The sequence below is a fragment of the Sylvia atricapilla genome, chromosome 9 (genome assembly GCF_009819655.1).
Source record: "Sylvia atricapilla isolate bSylAtr1 chromosome 9, bSylAtr1.pri, whole genome shotgun sequence".
In the NCBI taxonomy this organism is placed as follows: domain Eukaryota; kingdom Metazoa; phylum Chordata; class Aves; order Passeriformes; family Sylviidae; genus Sylvia; species Sylvia atricapilla.
In genome coordinates this window covers 21,988,382-22,009,811 of record NC_089148.1, presented here as the reverse complement: position 1 = coordinate 22,009,811, position 21,430 = coordinate 21,988,382, and the positions used below count along the sequence as shown (strand labels likewise).

Sequence of the window (21,430 nt, the reverse complement as noted above, 5' to 3'; positions counted from 1 at the left end):
TCATAAAATTATGCATGTCATTTGTAACATTATACAGATGTAATACACAGACTACTGATAAAAAAAAATTACAGGTTGGCCAAGACCAGTGACCAATCCAAAAAAATCCAAATAAACAAACAAACATAAACAACTTGGCAGAAGCCTTGAAGGATGGAAGACTGAAGTCTGTATATATACTGCTCCAACAGTTCAATTGAATCAAGCAATCTAAAGCTGCACAGACTGTAAAAACAGATAAAGTGCAAAAAGACATCTGTAAACTATCAAAGAAAATGTTACAATTGGCTTTACCTCAGCTTTTTATCAATTTAAATCCTCCACGTGGGTGTTTTTTATAAATTTTTTAGAATAAAAACTAAAATTCAAAAAGACACTTCTAAGTTTTTTCAGGCCCCAAGTGACATGAGCTTTTTCTTCAAATCAACCATCTAGCATGTACAGTCAATTAAAGGGAGAATGAAAAATTAGCAGATGAACTCCTAAGGGATATTAAGTATATGCTGTCCTCACATATTCAAATGTGTGTTTGCTATGTTTTTTATGGAAATATCTTCATACAGTCTTCCAAAGCAAAATTAATGATGCTTTCTAACAGGCCATTATCAACAAATTCTACCACGAGAGTGAAGAAACAGAACATTGAAAAACAGGGACTGTAAAACAGAGTCTGACTAGGAGAATTTTTTATTAACATTATTTCTTCCCAATCTTTCATGCTTGCCATGCAATTATCACAGTCAACATCACATTGCTTGGAAAAAATTATTAATACATAAATGTCAACAAAATATCAGTTCTTAATGCATTAATTGCCTTATTCTTGCAACAGTATGACTACTACTGGTATTTTTTGCAGAAAAGCTTCAACATTGTTTTGCCACATTAGTCCTTTTATCTTCCATTAGCATCTGCAGTCAACTATTGCTTTGGTCAAAGGTCCAGTGCTCTCTTTTAATTTTATTTTAACAGAGGAGGCACAAACTCAGAGAAAAGAGGTGTAAGTCCTGCAGTTTCAAATTCCTTTTGTAGCTCCTCCAGTGCTGAATATTCTTTGACTTCAAACGTCTGAAACCTACATTGTAAAAGGGAAACTCATGAATATGCCTGGATTTGTCAGAATGTAATTATCGATTCTGTTACTTTTCTATCCACAACAGTATTAAATTATACCTTTTATGCTGTGACTGTACTTCTGTCTCACACAGTACTCTCATCATTTTCTCTTTGCATTTCTTTCCACTTGAGTCCACATCTACCTTAGAAGTTTTCTGAAGAATCAGGTACTCCTAAATGACAAAAAAAATCACAAAATATTAAATGTCACCTAGTACTTCCAAAGTTTAGTAAAATGCAAAAGCTCACTCAAAATGTAGTCTTTTTTTCAGAACACAGCAATCAAACTTTGAAAGTGCCCATCCCAAAAAGTGCACAACTGCTTCTATTGGTCACTTTTAAATTAAGCAGGCCTAACTGATTAAGAGAACAGGAGTTAAAAATGCCAAATCCTTTTCCTCCAACATCACCACAATACCCACCCAAGGCAGTGGGAGTTTGTACACACAGACAAGAATTTCGAAGCCCAGGCATGCACTAGGAGTACCATGTGGTTTTAAGTCAAGGAAGGAGACAGCAGTGAGTTAGAAATATGCCTGTTATAAATGCCTCATCATTTTTTTTTCCACTTTCTGGGGCATTTGGGAAATGCAGGAAACTGAATCTAGGCATATCAAGGTCAAGAAACAAAGGGATATGGGGGTATAATTCCAGCGGGAAGCAAAACAATACAGGGCACAGGTCTACAGGTATCACTGTAGACAGAACAGAACACCCTCTTTTTCTTAAATACAGAATAAAATTGCTGGGTCTTCCTACTCTCATAATGATCAATTTGCTTCCAAAATTGTTCAACTTAAAAACACACATAAAATATTCAGACACGGAGGTTTCAGTGGTAAATCGATAGAACTAGTCAACATTCATTGTTCCTGCACCTTAATGCTGCTCCTGTCACCCTGAAGAAGAATCAATATTATCTTGCCCATGAACATCAGTCTTCCAGTCAGCCTTAGATTTGAAGCCCATTTTTCCACAGTTTTCACATATTTTGCCTTTGCTCTCATGTGATCTAAATGCAAAAGGAGCATCCAGATACCATCTTCTGTTCCTTCTGACAAAGTAGTTTTTTCATTGCAAACTGTTGCTGATTGCTTAATGACACCTTTAAGATGCTGCTGCACCCAAAGAATCAGATTGTGTACCATGGGTTCAGAAAGATGCTTCTTTGCTTGTTCAAGTAATTTCTCTTTCACATCCATACACTGGGCCCTTGTAAGCTGGTCTGAGTTAACAGAAATATCCGGTAGAGTTGATGGGTAACTGACTGGTAAATGAAATAAAAGCTTTAAAAGTATATCTTTATCCAGCAGTTCTTTCACACTGATTTGAATTCTAAATGAGATTCCATGTGTCTCTGGAAAATACATAGAAAAAATAAACATTAACAGTTTGAGGTTGGAATACATATATATAATTAAATCATGTTATTTTCTTTAACTCAAATAATTCAACTCAAATAACTGACATCTCCTATAAAATATGAGGGAGTGATTTTTTTTTTCCCTGCAGGGTGTGGGCTTGCAACCAATGGCTCAAGCTATACCTGCAGGGAATCCTGAAATGAAACACTTCTATAACATAGTAGAAGGAAAGTTATTAACACATTCTAAAAAGTGTTCACATCTTTTGGCTCTTTCAAAGTCTAGACAAGCCAGTAATAAAGAATTGTCTCTCTCAAACACATAACTCAGCTTCCACAGCTCAATAGCAAAAGCAAGGAAAAGCAAGGACAACTGAAAATACAGACTTTTCTGGATGGATTCAGCACTACCCTAAGTTTGCTCCTAAAGAAATCTGTAAGACTTCTAACATCAATTATTATGCGAGGCAAACAGACTTGCACCACGTATTTTTTAAGACAATCATTCAAAATCAGTTCCACACTAAGTAGAGATTTGGAAAGAAAGAAGTCAGATTCTTTGTTCCCTACAATTTGCAGAGAAAATATGCTTAAATTTTTTCTGCCAACTCCTCTATAACAGTTGGACTGACATAAGGAAAACATCTCTGTTGGACACCTGACCCTTGATAGTACATATATAAATATGCATGTACTCATATTAATGTATGTTATGTATCTTCGTATCTGCTCCAAATCTGTTGTAGGTTAACTTAAGAATAGATTTTCAGAGGGAAAAGGATACATTCAGTATGCAGCAGGAAAGGCTAAAGACTACATCATCCTGATAAATCATATAATTAACGATGCTTAATATTAAAGTTATGTATAGTGTTTCATGAAATAAAACCTTCTTAAGTAGAAGTTTCACAGAAAAAACAATACAGAACTTGACAAAGTGAAAAGCACGGACAAAGACCTAACCTACTTTCACTCCTCTGCCATGAAGTAACAGGGTATCAATCAGACAAAAGATGATCTTCTTCAGATGTTCTCTGCTTCACCCCTTTGATGCATTCTAAACACTTCAACCCTTTTCTTTCAAAAATTGCTAAAATGTCAGGTTGATTCACTCTATGAGGGCAAGAGAAGCCAGATTTGAAAGGCAGATTAGAGGAGAGATGAGTTTCAGAGCAGGTCTTTTGAAGTGACTTGCACTCTTCCCCCTCTACCTTACCTTACCTTCCTTCACATGACAGTCAGATGAATTATATTTGATTAGTATTGCTGATGCCAACCTCTCACAGTGCCTCTCATATCAAATGTATGATTTTATATTTGAAACCTATTAAAAAAGTGAAAGAACCTAAAAATTACTTGGACAGACAGAAGTATTTTATAGGGCTTATCCAAGAACTTGTTTCCAAACCTCTCTCCTGGGTCATACAAACTCTCAAGGTCAAAGAAGTCCCAAAATAAAAATCAGAAAACCCTGCAAACCCAACAATCAAATTCTAGCAGTACTATAAAGAAGTCTCCAAGGATCTCCAGACCATCACTATCTAAGAGTCAAATCCAGTGATGAAAACAGTAGATATAATTCCAGTGAATTCAATGAAATAACACCCTATAGGCACCACATGTCAAAAAAGTCATTTCCCACCAAGGAGTTTGTCTTCAATCCTCCAAGACCCTATCAAAGGTTCCAGACTACTTTCAAGACAAATGTATCCCTCAGAAAAACACCAGCCTTGGAAGAGACCCTTGCACATGGAGAGTAGCTACAGAGAAGAACCTCAGGCCTTCCCATTCCTAATCTGTCTTCTTGTGCTTGACAAGTGATTCTTCCTGGGCCCCAGCAGCAGCAGCTCCTCTGCCATTATGCCAGGCTCAGCACACATGATCACAGGCAGAAAACCTGCCCTGCACCTCCTGGGGCCCCCAGCACCCTCCTGGCCACCACAGAGGTGTCTGCACACATGACCATCACACCAGACAGTGCTGCACAGCCCCATGTCCCTCAGCTGCCCCCACCCAGGGCAGCCCCACCAGGTACACCCACCAGGTGTGAATGGGGCGAGCATTATTGTCCTCCTGCCCGTCAATCACTTCATTTTAAACTATGTTGTCAAGAGATTTTGAAATGCACCGCCTATATAAGTAGAAAAATACTACTCTATCACCAGCTTAATTACAGTAACAGAAAAACATGTTACTTTTCTGATAATCCTCCTAGGATTTTTTTCACAAGCTTGTCACAACAGATCTCACCAACTCAGAAGTAACAGAGGGACAGACAGACTAACCCTGCCCCTTTCACAAGGGCCTCCTGCTGCAGCGATCTTATTCTTAAACCTGCAAAAATCTCACACCTTTCCTTGTGATGAACTAATCTGAAGGAAGCAGAACAGCCTCGCATCCCAAGGTGTATCACCCTGAGCCATCAGTTAAAGCCCAGTCGTGCTCATTTACATCTGCTTCAGACTTACTTTTAAAAATAATAATCAGTTCAAAACCTTTGCAGGGCTACAACATCTGAAGTTTATTTAAACCTTGCAGCGTCCATTTTCTGCACCAGCGCTGCAGACACTGGCAGAACAAAGAGCAAACCACCGGCACCCTGCGCAACCTGGCTCCAAAGAAATATTTCCTTTGTTTGCGCATGCTACAAGGGCCGAGTTGTCTTCACAGCAACACGGTGATTATTTCTGAAATAAAAGGTTGGGTATGACTGTTCTGCTGGCATTTACTGTGCTAATCAGACTAAACTCAATACATTTTAACTCATTTTCCCCCATAGCTGCATGCTTATCAGTATATTTAGCTCTAGCATACTTCAGATTTTTTCTTATGTTCCATGTCAACCAGACAGATACCCCCTCCTCTCCTGCCCAAAGGCATTTTATGCAACACATGCAGTCTATTTTTAAATTCAGAAAACGGCACCTACTAATGTACAAGCTTAGAATATCTAAATATATTTTTATAGCAAGCTTGGTGAACAGACCAAAAGAGAAGAGATTAACAATTAAATTATGGATTTCTATCTGTAACACTAATCTTTACAAATAGATATGTAAGGCAAAAAAGATATGCTGTAATTAGTTTATTTAAATTCATCCACACATTGATTTTGATAAAAACACATTTTACATTCTGAATACTTCATTGTTCAATTCCAAAAAGCCAAAGTTTTTACCATACCAAGAGACCTATAAAAGCACTCTCTTACATTCCTCAAAACCATGAATCCCCAATGGCCTCCTTTTTGATCCCATGGATCTACACACAAATTACTCTTAATGTCTTAGAGACTGCATAACATAACAGTTTTCCAGGAAGTTATGTCTGTGCACCGTGTGTCAATGAAAATTTACATGGTTTGAAGAAAAAAAGCAAATGTAAGCTAATGACTGGTGCAAAAGTTAATTGCAGACTGACTAGAGATTCTGCAAGTAAATTCCAAAAAGTAAATTCCAAGAGTAATGAAAATACCAATAATCATTGTTGTAAAATAATCTTTTCAATTTCAGCAGAAAACTATGTAAACCAATCAAATACACCTCATCCTAACACATCATGACCACAGCCTGGTTAAAGGCCCTCCAAGACCACATAACATCAATATAAATAAAATAGCCTACTCCCATTGTGCCCTTGTGTCCCCTCACTTTATGTCCAGGAAAATTTCTAAACCTTTTAGATTCTGGTAACTTATAAACACAAAATCATTTTTACATATATGAAGCACAGAGAAGAATGTGCCTATATTTCTTAACAGATTTGAGGAACAGACGTGTATATTCAATGTTCAGATATGCTCACGTTTTTTAAAATTAACATCTGATAAGCCTGGATACTGCTTTTTCAAACTATGCCCAAAATAACAGTCCTGAATTTTTTCACTTAAAAATAAAGCTCAGTTGAAACATTTCATCAATCATATTTTAAAAATATAACCCTAAATGTCAATTTAAAAAATAACATGGCAGAACTACATGCCTGCACTGGAGCAGGAGGTGTGCTGGATGTATCTAGATACAAAATTCTGGTTTTAGATTACTGTGGTTAATTGTGTTCCCTGCAGACACCAATGCCTTCATCCAACCTCAAGCAGAGTCACCTACAACAGGACAACTGCCCAGGACAATATCCAGGTATTCCGAATATCTCCAGTGAGGGAGATTCCAGAAACTCTCCCAGCAGCCTCCAGCACTCGTCACTCTCATAGTAAAAAAACTTTACCTTATCAAGGCCCAGTTCTTTAGGGCTGAATACATTACACGTGCAGACAAAATCTGACAGCAGACCACTACATCCATCTTTAGCAGCATTCCCCAGGACTTCACTGCAGTCCAACCAGCAGGAAGCTGCTCCCTGTCCACCACTCCTCAGCAGTTCCCAGACACCAGGGACCTGTGCTACACCATACAGGCATACTCTGTGTGTATATGTGCATGTGTATCTCTCTCTAATACCTAGGAGTTGTCACATCTGTGGTGGGCACTAAGCAAAATTTACTAATGGTCTGGATCTGAACAGACACCAACACTTGCATACCTGACATTTAAGCCTGACAGAGCTGCTATTGTACACTGGAACTACTAAGATTTATTGTCCCTTGCTAAAGGGGTATCTTCACAGCATCGTACAGCACAGACTGATAAAAGCCATCTCTTAATACTATGTTCTGATCAGTGGCCACCATGGCTGGTGGGGAAACCATGAAGGCATCTACACACCCTGCACTCCTTGCCCACAGCATCCAGCAGCTGACGGGAGCAAGTACTACAGACCTGATCATTCCACCCACAGCAGACACGACACATCAGCCTCAATACCGTGTAGAACCTACAGCCGTGCACATCTTGTGGAAGCAGGAGAACATCTGGCACGTCACAGTGCCCAGGTTGTCAGCTTATCCCAGAAAAACCCGGAGATGACCCAACGCTTCTCATGCATTGCAACAGCTGTACCCTTACTCAGTATTACCGGATAAATACCTGGCCTTGTTAACGCGTACAAGATTCACTGGATCGTTTACTAGAGAACAGCCAGCCCATTCCCAGCGCTGCCCGTCGCTGGCCCCAGGGCACTGAGAAGGTCCTTAACTATAAGGGAGCGGGGCCCGCTGGGCTCCGTGCCCCGGGCGAGGCCGGCAGCACAGACACCCGCCGGGGCAGGGACACGCCACAAGCGACAGCAGCGAGCGACTGAGCCCGTGCTGCCCCGCGGGCTGAGCGCCGCCGTGAGCGGCCCGGACCGCCTCCTCCCGGGGCTCTGCCGGGCCGGGCCGCCGCGCGGGGCCGGGGGAGAGCCCGGGCTGCGGGCAGAGAGCGCGGCCGCCTCACCTGAGGCCGCCAGCACCTCGCAGGCGCCCTGCTCGCAGTAGATGGCGGCGAGCGCCGACAGCTCCTCCCGCGCCAGCTCCGACATGGCCGCCGCCGCGCGCCGCCGCGCCCCCTGCCGGCCGCGGGCCCGCACCAGTGCCGCCAGGGGGCGCCGCCCGCCGGCCCGCGCCGCGGGGAACACAAAATGGCGGCTCCGTGCGGCCGCGGCTCCGTGCGCCGGCCTGCGCCCACAAGTAACTTTATATGTGTCTGACCCGCAGGGAGCAAGAGCCGGCTCGGCCGCGGGTTGTACGCGACCCCTGCACGAAGAGTTACTAGAATATAAAATAATGTTTCTTGTAATCAACTACAGTAGCTTCGCAATCCTGTTACCAGCCCTCACACTGAGGTTGTGCACTGCCAACAGTTACCATTCTGATGCCCAAAAGATCGGCTGGAAATAAATCCCCTCACACCGGTGTCTATAGAGAGGTATTTGTTTATTGCAGCGCTGGGGGTGAGGGGGATATCTCCACTTAATGCACCCACCTTTGTCACGTGCTGTGCTATACTTACACAGTTAAGTATTGGTTAATATCACCATGTCACTAAAACATCATCACATATGGTCTAGAAGTAATTTACATAGTATGATCTCGCGTTTATTAGTTCTCGTACACTATGTTTGTGTCTCCCCAATTCGGGGCTTGTCAGGAGTCTTGGATGAAGGCTTCCAAGGTCATCTTCGCACCTGAACTTTTCAACTTTGTCTTCAGATTATGCGCAATTACAGTGTTCCTTGGTCTGTCTGATCTTAACCAGCCTAAATTCTTTGTTTTGCAGGTAATTGGCTTTTCACTTGCCAATTTTTCATTAGTACTATACTTATCTATCTCTAAAGCTATCCACCTGGTGAATTTTTCTTCTTTTTTGCCTATTCAGCATTAAGCAGCTAGTTAACCATATACGAGCCATTACATTAAAAGTTAGTTATATCAGGTTATATAAGTATAAATGTTATGATTCAAGTTATATAGGTATAAACCATCATGATTCAGGTTATATAGGTATCAGGTTATATAGATATATAAAAAGTCATGATTTAGGTTATATTGATATCAGGTTATACAGATACATCAGGTTATATTGATATCTTATAACTCAAGCTTTTAACTTTGATCTAAGTTATACAGACATCAATTAACTCCCAGAAGAAATCATCCAGTATCTTTTATTATTACAAAATCACTTTTGAAAACAAGAACTGAGGGTGGTTACTTTATAGGAGAGTATATCCTTCTATTTCTAACCCCCCAACTTGTGTTGAAATAACAAGAACTATGAGGTGGCTGAGCAGGGGAGGAGGAAGATGCTGGGAGGGAGCAGCACAGCCAGGCCGCTGTCAGAAAGAAGTCAGTGGTGGAAATTAGCCTTAGAAGTGCCTCCATTCTATTATTAAGAGCTTCCTTGCCCAGTCCTTCCCCTTTCTCCTCTGCCACTTTGCATATTCCATTTTACACGTTTAAATAAAAAAGTCGATGTAAATGTCTTTTGAATTGACACTATCACAAGACATGGAGGTCCCCATGAATAAGTTACTGCACTCTGACATTTGGAAGTCATCAAATGAGACAGTATAATGTCAGCTTGATATTTTTCACTCTATGAAAATATCAGCGTCATGTCAAAGATCTAAATTCCATCTTAATGTAATAAATTTTCGTGTATTCACAGACAACTGAAAATGCTAAATATTTAAATTTAAAATGAACATCTACAGTTACAATCTGGCTTTCATATTGCATTATTATGAAATTGAAAGTCAAGATCTTATTATCCCTCTTTCTTTATTTCTTCAAGCATTGAAGGATTTGATAGAATTTTAGTCCTATTCTCTAAATGGATACTTCCCCATCAACACGTGGCAAATAAACTCAAAAAAGAAAGGTCTCGCTGTTTAGTCAGCCTACATTAAACCAACTCCAACATCCTGTCACAAAATGACTGCGCCACCAGTATCTTCCACTTTGCCTGACAAGGCAAGCAGAATGCAACCTTTCATACATAGGTTAGATTAATCTTCCCAGTGTCACTTGCAAAAGCAGTTTCCTTTGCCTTCCACTCACTATTATTACAGCCTCAATTAGGGTTTGTGGCAACAACCACTAGTGAATATATATTTAAATGGTGCATTTAGACCAGTTTTTTCCTAACCTGATCGGCAAATCAGAGGAGTAGACAGATATTTGGAAACAAAGTAAATTTGGAACATCCATCTGTATCTTTTTACCATCAACGCCATGCCAGCCCCTTTGCACCTCCTCGATCATAACTGCAGGCAGTGCTAAAAGCACATCCTCCAGAAGGCATTAAAGGACCGCTAGGCAGTCTAGAAGTCACTGCAGTTGCCCATTTGGGGCTCACAAGACCAACACTAATGACTAATGGGGAACCCATAACCACAGCGAAGGTGACAGCTGACCAGTGCAGCACAAACCACCTCTGCCCTTTGGCACTGCTGCAGGACAGCTGCAGTGCCCTTATTTTCTGGTACAACAGTGCTGCCAGCTCTAATGCAGCCAGAATGGCATTCTTACCAGTCAGAACTGTCCTTACCTCAGTAAACAGCACTGCTTTTTCAGAGACCTGAGAAAGAAGCTACCATTTCTCTAATAACAACTCTAAGTGTTACTGCAATGGTAGAAATCTTACCCAAAGTTGCTTGTACAAAAATGGCAGAGAGAAACCAACAGGAAACCTGTAAAAATCTCTCCAAATAAACTAAGAGGCAAATTCTTGAAGAAAACAGAAAGAGAAGCAACCCCAGTAATTGTGAAAATACATGATAAAGCATGGAAGTATTTTCCCCCCAGTATTCTTAAATACAGCTAATGAAAAATATTTCTTTTTTTTTTCTATTTTTTTACAGTTGAAATAAACTCACTTAACAAAAAAATTACATTGCAAATTAATGCTGCCAAAAGTTGCATGGTTTGCTGTAAGGTTAAATTCAACATTTGCATGAGATTTTTGTTTTTCAGTTCTTGAAAATGAGGTAACAAATTCTCATTGATATATGAGATTTTGAAAAGATTTTTAGTTTGAGGGAAAAACAAAGCAGAGGAAAAACCTTTTCTATTACTTTTCCTTTTAAGTATTTTAGAAGCAAGTTTTTCAAGGATCTGTGATCTAGCAGTGCTTTTAAAGACACTTGCATTTATCCTCCATGCATCAAACTGCTCTAAGTCAATTCCCTGAGACACTTAATCTTTTGGCAGATGGAAACTCATTTTGAAAGTGTACTAATGATCAATTAAAGCATTAGCTATCTCTGCAGACAGGAGGTTTATGGGGTCATAGTCTTCAGAAGCTGAAGGCAAGAACAGCAGCATGTTAGCAAAATAGCTGAAATTTAATGTAGTTACCACAAAATTGGCAAAACATTGGGAAAAAAACCATAAAAGGGTTGGGGGTTTTTTTGCCATAATATGTAGAAAACAAATGTGATGATTTCTATTTTATGAGAGAGGACATGGTCCAAACTGAATGTCAGCAAAAGAAATAATCTAATATTTTAACATTTTCTTAATGAAGCCTAGGAACTATCCTAAAACTTCCAATAAATTTACATAATCTTTTAAAAATTGGATTAATTCTGTGTCCGACCAAAGATCTGTACCTACACTGCAAATACGCAGAACCATATTGTGGGGAGCTGCTGTCAGAACCCGCAGCTCCCCAGTGGTAACGTGTCATTTCACACCTGCTCAAGGCCCCACGGTAAGGTTTGGAGTCCAGCACTCTGCCCAGAAGTTTCTAGCCAGTGTGATGTACAAGTAGTATGATCAAACAGATGTAACGCTCACATTCATAGAAGAATATAAGATTCTTCCTTTAGGAGTTTGACAAGTCATTTTTTTTCTTGAAGGAGAATCACATAAAAGTGATCAGCCATCTAGTATAAACTAAAAAGTTTGCTTCTTATGACCTGGTATGTCTAGTATGACCATAAATTCCTAATACTAACATTGATGAGAGAATCAATACTTACTTGATTCACTGCATAAAGATCTTTGCATGCAATTTACGTCGTACAAAGGTAGAATAATAAATAAAATGTATTTTCTTTCAGTGAGAGTAAAAATGCATGTAGCTGCCTACTAAACATTTGTAAAAATTGCACAGCAATCCTGTACATTTTAAAAAGAACACATATAAAGTTACTTGTTGGGCAAGGAAGGGTATGATACTGAAGAGATAAGCACATCTAGCATCGAGTACATTCAGCTTCCACATCAAGTACATTGGCTTGTGGAACCTTACTACGTGGACTCTCCTCCAGGTGTAAGCAAAGGAGACAGAATTAGGGTGCCATATGATTTAGTAAGTATTGTGAACAGATGTCTTTAAAAAGTGATGGTTCTGAAAGAGACATTTCTACCCTCTATATAAAAGAAACTTCAGTAAAAGCCCAAATATTAAGAAGCACTTCTTAGTCTGCCAGTTCATTTTTAGCTGCTGAGCTGCAGCAATGTATCTGCCTTCATCTTTTGCAATTTGGCACATTAGCTGTTCTTCCCCCACACTTTGATACAAGAGCGGAACAAACACAATGGGAGTGCATAAGATGACAGACTATTTATGACCATTTTTAGAGCACTGAGAGGTCCTTTGTCACTCTTACACCTTTTGAAAGCAGAACAGTATTCATCAGTGCATTTGAGATTTGAAATTTACAGAGCACATTGAAGTCTTGACGGTAAATAAATTATGTAAACACTAGACAGAATTTCAACACTAAAGTAGCATGCCTCTTTCACCTCATAACTCAAAAGTGGTAATCCAGAACACTTTGCTTTGGCAGTAGTAAATAGCAGTAATCAAGAATGGACACATCTTACAGCAACACAGTCTCTTTCTTCTACAGGAAAGCAGGGCAGAAATTCTAAGGCTTAGCTGAAAAGTTCTTAGAGGGATTGAGGCTAGGACCATGAGCATAGTATGAAAGGAAGGAGCAAAGGTGTTTTCTAGGGGACAGAGGGGAAAAAAAAAATAAATGAGTGACAGAAGAGCTACAGCTCCCGCTTCCAAACTTCGTGCAAAGGCAAAATGTTACAGGATGACTCGAGAGTCAGGAACTCCAGGCATCCCAGAAAGATCAGCCTCTGAATTACTGCCCAATTACAGGAGCACTCGTGTTGGCCAGATACTAACAGCACAAACTGCAGAAGAGCAGAGCTGGTCCCTCGTGACTGAGCAGGGAGGGTGCTGGAGGCAGAGCACCCAGTCTGGTGCCCTGGTAGAGTGGCAGCAGTGCCAGGCACCCCAGTGCAAGGGAGGGACTGCATGCAGCCTGAAGTGACACAACCACAAGCAGCCAAAACCCATACCTGAACGCAGAATGGCTTCCTGCTCCAGGAAATAAAGGTCAGAACCACTCCTGACTGCATGTGCATGACCCAAGACCTGATTAGTAGGGAATGTTATGCTGGAGCCCTTTTCCACCAGTCCCAGAGAGGGCAGTTTCTGGGCACTGCAACATCCTTAAATACTCATCTTCAGGGCAGGCTAGAAGGGCACCCCTAACTTGTTTCATCTGCAAGAGTCAAACACAATAGGTGAAGCAGGGCTTTGATACAGTAAAGCAGAACACAGGTGAACTTTAGATAACTAAGTGCAGAACTAATTATAGAAGCAGCCTTTTTTAGTGGGTGCCTACATTTTCCCTTTGGGACGTGCACAAGGTTAACCTTGGTTTGAGATGTTGGGTTCTTTTTCAGCTGACCAGGATTGGGAACCTGAGGTCACTGCAGAACTCCCTGAAAGGGCTTGATCAGGACACTTCTTTACTTTCTTGCGGTCTATGAACTCTCCATACTTAAAAGATATGAATGTATTTATTTATGCATATACACACATGTCTTTTAATATAGCCTGAACAATAGTTTTTGAGTTAAAACATCCTTCCTAAGGATTAAAAACCCCAATTTAAATCACTGTTATTCAAATTTAGATTGGAATTGTAATAATTTTAAGATCTATGCATCATTCATCAAGAAACCCAAGCCTAAAGAAGAAACTCCATTTACTTCCTTAAGTGTTACTGCTTGTAGAAATTAATTATTTTCATTCACTCTTCTAGGAATTTTTATCTCTTTTAATTTCCTTGCATTCCTCCCAAGTTAGCCAGACTCACGATGAATGTATCTCTTGTCATACACTCTAATTCTGACAACTGCTGTTAGCAAACAGTTGAATTTAGTCCTTGGGTTTTGGTTCTGTATTCACCTGAAAAACGAGTAAATGTGACAATAGTTAAGTTGTAGTAATATAAAATAATACATAGGAACAATATCAAATATATACTCTATAGCAAGATTTTAGTTGTAAGAGACTAGAATCTCATATGACACATGCAAAAGCTCATTTTAATAATTATTACAGTTAAAAGCATGATCACCAAATACCAAAGTTAAGAAAAGTTTATTTATTTGATTCTCCTTTTAGTTTGATGACAATGTAGCACATGTCATTAACAGAGCACAAAGAAGAACAATTTTGAATCTGTGGAAGATAGAATGTAACAGGAGATAGCAAACACATGAAGTGGCTTGTGACGGTTTCCACAGATTTAGCAGCAATTGTCATTTCCATGCTCTCAACATCACACTGCTGAAATCAACAAAGCAAACTCATGCTTTTGAAGCTTCTGAAGTGCTCCTCACAGTGGTGTAGCCTTTCCATATTTTGTTATGAGAAATACACTGTAGCAAGCTGTCAAATGCATAAACCAACAACTACCAAACAAATCCCAAACAAAAACAACCCACCACCCCAAAAAGAGTACTCCTCCATCATTACTGTTAGACCAGAGCAGTTCCTTCATGAGTCAGATATGCTTCATACAAACTCACTTTTCATCTGTCTCATCCATACATTGCTTATTTACATGGATATTTTTTTCTTCCCTTTTTATCATATATCTATATATACAGATATAGATATAGATATATAGATATATGAACCACTGAAAAGGTGAAAAAAAAATAAGCAAAGTGGATATGGGTAAGAGCATGATTTTCCTTTTAGGATTCTGGATAATATTTATTCCTACCATGCACAACAGTCGTCTCCGAAGTGGGAACTATTTGTGATCATTAGAATTCTTAAGTAAGAAAGCTTCCTTGACTAATTCTTCCCTAAATGGGAAGTGACTTTCCTGAAACATTAAGGAGGGGGGAAGCCAAACAAACCCAAAAACAACAGGTTCCAATGTCAGTTAAATATAGGCCACTTTCAGACAATGAAATGTACAGTCAGTTTCCCATTACGGTTGGGAAGTTTCAAGAAGGCAGCTTCCCCCATTGGAGAAGCTACGATGTGCTATTCTCACATTCCATTCCAAAGTGCTTTGCACAGCACCTGAAACTTACTGAGTTGTGCAAACTTAAAGCTATTACAGTGGAAGACTTTAAATAAGTTTGCCTTACTAAGCACCAACAATAATCAAATCTTTACGCCATGCATCACTCTTAGAAAACACTCCAATCAACCTTCTCCCACAGCAGTTTTGATACCCTTTTAGCCCACTTACGTACACACCTGTAATGCACCTCACTACTCACTGTGTGACTGGGTAGTCACACCCCATTGTGCAATTCCTTACTATATAAAAAACACGGATTTTAATAAATATTATTAATTAAGCCAGAACGCCAAATACACATGCACTGCAGGAGGCTCTTTAAATAAGGCTTAGCTCTGTCCTGAATTCATTACATGACACACATAATAGACACGAAAATACTAAAATAATGCATTTTCTTACATCAGAAAACTACCTTCTGAATATTCAAATAAATAGCCATTAAATACCAATTTTATGTCATTTTAGAAATGCTGTTTTAAAAGTGATATTCATTTCCTGCTTCTAACAGATGTACTTCTGTTCCAAGAAAAATTGCAGATTAAGGCATGAGTATATTCTCCTTTTCTACATAACACCTTTGAAATACTCATAGCACACTACTTTAACTGATTAAATGAAGTTTTCTGAGGAAGTATGTATTTGAATAGGCAAAACATCCATGTGAAAACAAATACATGGCTTTATAGTGTGAATAAAACGTAATTTGAAAGAGTCCAGATATTTTACCCTTCATTCACCTTGGTGGTATCCAAACACTTTAAATATGTGAAATAATGGAATTTCCAGTTTTAATTAAACAAGTAATACTCAAAACTCCAGTCAGAATCAGAATTGTAATGTATTTTGACCAGCACCAACATCATGAAATGAAAAGATGCCAAGCTTATGCACAATCTGAGACAAAGTAAGAAAGGCTTCCCAGTTCTTAAGAAAATTAAGATACATGTTTTTGCCACTGTAACTTTATTATTCCATTTGAAACACCGCAAAGCATTGGTGTACTCAAAAAGAGCTTTTCCTGTCCTCCCTTCCCACCCACAAAGAACAGTGGTGACGATGAAAGCAATGACAGCTGCAGTGAACTTCTGTCTCAAGTCCTGATATTGACACGTCCATTCTCTAGGAGGAAAGTGGTTACTTTTGGAGTACACACCACAGGAGCAGTTATGAAGTCCAGCGCCACCAGGCCACCTTCACTCTGTCCCAGACAGCCGAGAGCGAGTCCAGCGCAGGGCGCACGTCCAGGATGGTGAACTGGTAGTTCTCATCCACTGCTCCGCCGTCGTAGTAATCGATGACGTAGCGCACCTCCTTCCCACACCGGTCAACTATCCAGTCGTGCCGGTCAAAGGGCAGCTCATACCTGGAAAGGACAGGGAACAGCCCATGGAGGTATTCTAATGGACATTGTGAACCTGGGAGAGGAAGTCCAGTTCAAGATTTATTTCTCCGTAAGATCCCACTAGTACTCTATCTTCGGGCAATTCTAACTTGCAGTACCTGTTCTGAAACATCTTTAATTCTACACCATGTTTTCAGACACATTCCTCCAGCCTCCCATATGACTAGAAGTTCTTTTTCCCTACCCACGTACCCCATCCAGGAACGTATTCTGGCTCTTGGTGAGTACTCCTTCGCTTTGCCTCCAAAACGCATCAGTGACGGCCCACATGGACATTCCCTGTGCACACAATTTAAAAGGAAAATAGTTTTTATCTTTGAACACAGATTTATTTTCAATGATTAAACCACTATGGTAATTTTATTAACAGAGAAACCGAGTAGAAGAAAGCAACAGTAAAAATTAATTACAAGTCATATAAACCAACTTTTTTCCCTTTCTTTAAAGCTTTGAAAAGTTACTCAGTTTCTGCCAGCACTTACTGCTGGTATGATAAAATGTCTCTGATATACTCCACACCACTGTTCTCATTTGTCAACAAAGCAGTTCTAATCCACAGATTTAATAGATTAAGAATAGAAAACCATAATACTAACTACTGTGTACAAACCATCATGGAATTTCAGAGAAAAATTTGTAATACCAAATGCTTAACTAGTCTGTGTCTCGTAGGAACAGGGACTACGCTGACCTAAAAAGTAACAGTTTTTTAAAGTGTTTTACACTAGTTATGCTAAATTTACAACTTGCACCTTTGTCATTACAAATATTCCATATGCAATGTTTCATAGGTACTTACGTAGCATGTAGAGCTTCCCACTTCAAAATCTCCTTCCAAGCTTGCTCATTATTTTGATTATGAATCTTAATAATGTTGGTCATGTCTTCACTTGTTATGTCATCATCTTTCCATCTCCACCTAAAAAATAAGAACTTGAAAAGTTTATAAACATTACAGCATAACTATTCCACCTTCCTAGGTTTTATCTGAAGAACTTTTGAATCGAGATTTAAGGTTGTATGCAAGACACATGACAAGTATGCAAACTTCTGGCTCATCTGCTTAAGCATCTTGAGACCCACTTCATTTTCTGTGCAGAAGTGTGGTTATCCAACTTATCATCACACAGATCCACAAATTCTACATAGCTAAATTAACAGCTTAACTGGATCAGAAAGTTATCAGAGTGTGCAAACATCACCACATCCACAGGATTCATAAAAATGCTTAGGAAAAATCCCACTTGTGTTCCTAATGCACAGAAGTCCTGTACTCAATACATTTTGCAAACACCCAGAAATACTTTTCATCTCTCTTGATACTGCACTTTGACTGCATGTGTGCTTGCTTTTCAGCTGGTTTAACATTAACACATTTCACTGTTTACAGGACCAAAACTTGTATGTTCCATACAGGCTGCTTATATCATATTGTGTTATGAACCATATTGACACGTAGAAAAAAGAAATACCATTGTTCCAAAAGTAAACAACTTGTAAAGTTAACCTGTTTAAGAATGACAAACAAATCATTACAAAAGAACAAGGAAACATCAGCACAGGAGGATTTTTAGTCTTGCCTACACTAAATTTTTGTAAATACCTAAAATATCTACTTGCAAATTTCCCCATTTTTAGCAATTCTGCTAAGTTAGATGTTCTTACACAGAACTTCTATGGTCATTTTACAGCATTAGCACAAAACCAACTGAGTTTAAAAGTTGGCAGTCATGCAAAGTTTGTCTACACCTGTGCATGGACTTTTAAGAAAATTTTCTGAGTCAGTTGCTTGACATTTTTTACCATCCTCCTGATCACTAGAAGACACATGGCCTTTGAGACCAAACCCTTTAAAATAAAGATGTTTATAAAAATAGTACTTTTTAAAAAGAGCTACTTTATTATTTACTGGTTAAAATCCACAAACTCTCAAAAGAACCCAAATAACTAATGATACTAGTTCGTGAATTCCAGGCTCACAGACACATCTGATAATTCAGAGTCTATTTACCCTTTTCTTAGCATAGCATTCCAAAACATTTGCTCGGAAGGGTAGACCCATTTCTTGTCAGAATGTGCTCTAGGAATGGAAGACTCTTCTCTAACAGTTGACAATGGAAATGGTTGACCTGGGGATGGCTGCTGATTGGGAGGAGGCATCTAGGAGAACAAGGAGAACCAAAAACAAGCTAGAGTATTAGCATTTTTTTAAGTTACAGTGTTTGAGAAAAATGAAAGCATTTTTCAGACAACTCCTACAAAGATCAAGAAGTTCAGCCTTTATTAAAGTCTACCAAAATATCTTTTTTTGTAGCAGAACTCTTTGCGCAAGTTTGTCATCAGATGACCACAGGAAAGCTTTCTGCGTAAACTTCAACTTTCAAAAGAGCAATGTTTGTTGCAAGTCAGAGGAAATCTTGGAGATGCTAATCAGAACTCAACCATACTGCTATTACACAGAAACTAAAATCCACCAATGTATCATTAAAAACATTTATGTAAGTAGTAAGTATAGAGCAAAAGATATTTAAAAACTGGAAAACCACCAGAGGTAAATTTTAACACAATGTTAAATAAGATGCAACTTCGTTCAAATAAAAATTTGCACAAAAAGAGAAAAACCAGTCTTAAAAAAAAAAAAAAAAAAAAAAATTCTTCCAGAGTTTTCAGCTTAAATAGTAACACTATTCACATTTTTGGGTATAACACTTCAGAAGAAACAAGACTTAAACACGCAAAGTAAGCAAAAGTTACCATATTGCTGGGATCTATGTCATCTTTCATTTGATATGCACCAGACTTCACAGGACATGCTACAAACTCGTAAGCTCTTTCTTGATGTGCAGGAACATCATCTGTGTTCTCTTTTCTGTGATCAGCAGTCTTCATGTGCATTGGACAACCTTAAACACAACAGTAACATACATTTTGCTACAAGATGTAAACTCTAACGCATGAAATGGAAAAGTCGATTGAAGGCTCATGTAAATGTAGATGGGTATTTAATTCTTTCTTCTGAGCTTTTCAGCAGTTTTAACTGCTTTCTTTTTGCATTTCAGGACCCAAAATCACGATAGGATCAGAGTTCCCCGTGTAGTGTTTGAATGCTCATTTCCTATCCCCATGCTGGTCCCAATACTGAACTGTTTGTACTTAAGATCTCCTCAGGGAAGCTGACCCAGTGCGTTCACTAAGTCAACAGAAGAGCTGATGCCCCTCTCCAGGCATTCATCTCATTCCACCCTTCTGCTGCCCTTTTCCAGATGCACGGTTTTAGTGACAACCAGTCCGCATCTCTGTGGGGGCTCCCTGACCCTCTGTGGCTGTACTACACCACGGGACAGATGTGTAGGGCCCCTGTGAAACGGGACAACTGCGAGTGACCCACAGATCCTACGGTACGCACCTCCGTCTCTACAAACAAAGCAGCTTGCACAGTGTTCTAGTGAACAAGTGACTCCTCCTATCGGAAATTTACTTGAGAATGACTTGTGTGAAACAAAAACCTCAAGTTCATTTGAAGAATTTCTCGCTCCCCCCCTCCCCACCCCAAGATATTTGAGTCTGGTTTCCAAGCAGAGTTTAGCTCACTTAGGCTTCAAGCATGATTACCCCTCATTTTTTCCTGATGCATGGGACATTCTGAAGGTGGAGATGCCGTCTGATATCGCCTGGATGCATTTGGTGACTGCTCTGCAGCAGACGGGGAGGATGCAGACAAACCCATGGCCTCTACACACCGGGCCTTTTAAGATGAAATTTCTAAAAAAAAAAAGAAAACAACATTCATAACACAAAACTACACAGGTTCTTTATTAAGATGAAAGCCAACTGCAGGTGCAGTGCTGCACCACAAATTAAAAAAATTAACTAAAAACTCGATTTAAGTAACAAGCTTCTAGCCCAAACAAAAACTCAAGGGCCTACCAGGACTGCCCCGCGCCCCCCCGCAGCCGCTCCTCACGGTCCCCGGCAGGGGCTGTGCCCGCACGCCGTGAAGGGCAGCGGCTCCCCCCGGAGCGCCCCGGCCCGGCCCCGCCGTGACCGACCCGCAAGGTCAGGGCAGGCCCGCTGCTCTCCGCGGCCCGCCGACGCCGCCGCCCCAGCGCCGCCTCCCAGCGCCGCGGAGCCCGGGGCCGCCGCCGCCCCGCCGCGCCCCGCACATCCTCCGCACCCTCCTCCTCTTCCTCCTCACCTCGCCCGGCGCGGCCCGGCCTCCCCGCGGCCCCCAGCGCCTCGCCACGCCGCGGCTGCGCTCCGCGCCTGCGCCCCCGGCGAAGGGCGGGCACGGCCGGGGCCCCGCCCACAGCACGAGCCGCGGGAGCGGGGACGGGAGCTGGGACTGAACGGGCCAACGACACCAACTCCGCGCACCGAGGCTCGCGGTGAGCCGCGGGCACCTGCGCCACCGAGGGCTCGTGCCTCCTGCTGGGGGCTTGTCTGTAAAATCATCATCCCTTACAACCGCAAATAATTGCTTCGGTATAGAAGGAACCCACAACGTAGTAGCAGCACGCACCGATACCGTAAAGGTGTATCCTTTTCAATATTAAACTTTCGGAGATAGTAAAGTTATTTAAGATTATTTTTGAACATTAACTAGCCAAGAAAAGTATGACAGCTCTTTTAAGACTTCCTAAGAATAATGCCTTATTTCCAAGCCAGAAGATGCAGTTTATCTCTATTTGTGAAGTCCCGTGCATAACACACAGAAGATGGAGCTCACTGTGCATCAGAAGCAACAACTGCACTGTTAGTCATTGTATAGATCATAGTTTTCACCCTCTGTAAGATGAGCCATGTAGCAATTT

At 40.4% G+C, this 21,430-nt stretch overlaps 2 protein-coding genes across 2 annotated transcripts; both read right to left on the bottom strand.

Annotated features, from left to right (window-relative positions):
- Positions 1 to 671: 671 nt before the first annotated feature.
- On the bottom strand, positions 672 to 7,894 carry RWDD3 (RWD domain containing 3). The gene is made up of 4 exons (XM_066325244.1): positions 7,810 to 7,894; positions 1,995 to 2,473; positions 1,174 to 1,289; positions 672 to 1,075 (listed from the first exon to the last, which is right to left on the bottom strand). The coding sequence occupies exons 1-4, from the start codon at positions 7,892 to 7,894 to the stop codon at positions 961 to 963; spliced, it is 795 nt and encodes a 264-aa protein (XP_066181341.1). The 3' UTR covers positions 672 to 960.
- Positions 7,895 to 16,036: 8,142 nt separating this feature from the next.
- Positions 16,037 to 20,881, bottom strand: HCCS (holocytochrome c synthase). The gene is made up of 7 exons (XM_066325243.1): positions 20,815 to 20,881; positions 20,232 to 20,381; positions 19,374 to 19,522; positions 18,631 to 18,779; positions 17,419 to 17,538; positions 16,812 to 16,898; positions 16,037 to 16,580 (listed from the first exon to the last, which is right to left on the bottom strand). The coding sequence occupies exons 2-7, from the start codon at positions 20,344 to 20,346 to the stop codon at positions 16,382 to 16,384; spliced, it is 819 nt and encodes a 272-aa protein (XP_066181340.1). The 5' UTR covers positions 20,347 to 20,381; positions 20,815 to 20,881; the 3' UTR covers positions 16,037 to 16,381.
- Between the last annotated feature and the right edge of the window lie 549 nt (positions 20,882 to 21,430).

What these genes read in the sequence shown, in the direction of transcription:
- HCCS (XM_066325243.1), bottom strand. Translation starts at nt 20,346, where the DNA reads ATGGGTTTGTCTGCATCCTCCCCGTCTGCTGCAGAGCAGTCACCAAAT. An exon ending in ACATAGATCCCAGCAATATG is followed by an intron (nt 18,780 to 19,373) that starts GTAACTTTTGCT and finishes TTGTTCTCCTAG; the next exon opens with ATGCCTCCTCCCAATCAGCA. An exon ending in AGAATACGTTCCTGGATGGG is followed by an intron (nt 16,581 to 16,811) that starts GTACGTGGGTAG and finishes TGTCCTTTCCAG; the next exon opens with GTATGAGCTGCCCTTTGACC.
- RWDD3 (XM_066325244.1), bottom strand. Translation starts at nt 7,894, where the DNA reads ATGTCGGAGCTGGCGCGGGAGGAGCTGTCGGCGCTCGCCGCCATCTAC. An exon ending in GTGACAGGAGCAGCATTAAG is followed by an intron (nt 1,290 to 1,994) that starts GTGCAGGAACAA and finishes TTTGTCATTTAG; the next exon opens with GAGTACCTGATTCTTCAGAA. An exon ending in GTACAGTCACAGCATAAAAG is followed by an intron (nt 1,076 to 1,173) that starts GTATAATTTAAT and finishes TTTACAATGTAG; the next exon opens with GTTTCAGACGTTTGAAGTCA.